The following is a 1206-nucleotide window of genomic DNA, read 5'->3' on the forward strand; positions in this document are numbered from 1 at the left end:
CTTGAGCTCATTATGAGAAAGTAATTTTATTGTCAGATTTGTCTGGCAGCTGGAATTCTCCAAACGAGGTAAGCAGGGCTGAGATGTGTGCTCTCATCCTTCAGCAAAACCCTTGTAACATACGATGCTGTTATGTCTCCAAGCTTTACGTGAAGAGGAAAACAGGCATCTGGGCTGGGTTCATTTGTAACGCTGTGGCTGATGGATTAATACGAAAAGACAGATGAAGGCAGACACTTTAATTACTTCACCCTAACTTTTTATTACAACATCAAGTAAAATGGTGAGTTACAGAGGATAATGGGCGTGAAACATCTGGGACGAAGTCACACACAAGCTCATGGTTTGCTATCTGCCAATGGGGTTTTAAATATCGATAACTTCTGTACATGCATCTCTGTGTTATTTCTGATTTTCTTGATAAATCATTTCAGGATTACTTTGTTTTAAGCTGTGAGGTAGCTACTAAGACTGGGACCCCGCTTTTTTCTTCTGGAATTTTCTGAACTGGGACTGTATCGCCACAGCCGCCCGCTCTGTCTCTGGAGCGTCCATGTCTATGTCAAATTCCTCTTGAACCTTCTTCTGCCCATCTGCTCAAAGAAAACAAAACAAAACATCAACAGTTTTTTCAAACAGTGACAATCACTGGACAGCACAGGTGAAAAACCCTGCCCCTCTCTCCTTCACAGACACAGCCATGACGATGGGGAGCATATTCAGAAAAAAAGCTGGGACCAGTTTCAGCAAACACAGCCAATCACAGCCCCCACCTCCTCCCAAGGGCAGAGTCTGTGACAGCCCCTTGGTGGCTAGGCACCAAGGAGTCACATCCAAATGGTGCTCGGACATCACTGAGCATCACCCTGACATCTGAGCAAGTCCTCTGCTGCCCAGGGAGCTAACAGTGAGGGGCAGAGGGACCCTCCTGTGACCCCCAGCAGACAGAAGTTACTCATATCCCCATGTTTACTCTAAAATAAAGACACCTTAAATATTTTAAAGTGGGGACTAAGACCCTGCTCCTATCACATCTCCTCCATTAGGGGAAGAGATCATACTTCCTAAGGCAAATTTCCGTCCTCCTCACTTGCTTCCTGCCTCATCCCTTTCAACACATACCGCTCTTCCCCTTTGAATCATTTATGTTCAATCTCTCTGCCACTGCGCCGTTTCCCTCACTTCTCTCCAGGCTCTGTTGTTGCC

At 45.9% G+C, this 1206-nt stretch overlaps 1 protein-coding gene across 1 annotated transcript; it reads right to left on the bottom strand.

The window, feature by feature from the left end:
- Positions 1-465: 465 nt before the first annotated feature.
- PCP4 (Purkinje cell protein 4) lies at positions 466-852 on the bottom strand. Its single transcript, XM_009954520.2, has 2 exons — positions 774-852; positions 466-593 (listed from the first exon to the last, which is right to left on the bottom strand). The coding sequence occupies exons 1-2, from the start codon at positions 850-852 to the stop codon at positions 466-468; spliced, it is 207 nt and encodes a 68-aa protein (XP_009952822.2).
- Between the last annotated feature and the right edge of the window lie 354 nt (positions 853-1206).

This window comes from Leptosomus discolor, chromosome 1 (genome assembly GCF_034619465.1).
Source record: "Leptosomus discolor isolate bLepDis1 chromosome 1, bLepDis1.hap2, whole genome shotgun sequence".
In the NCBI taxonomy this organism is placed as follows: Eukaryota; Metazoa; Chordata; class Aves; order Leptosomiformes; family Leptosomidae; genus Leptosomus; species Leptosomus discolor.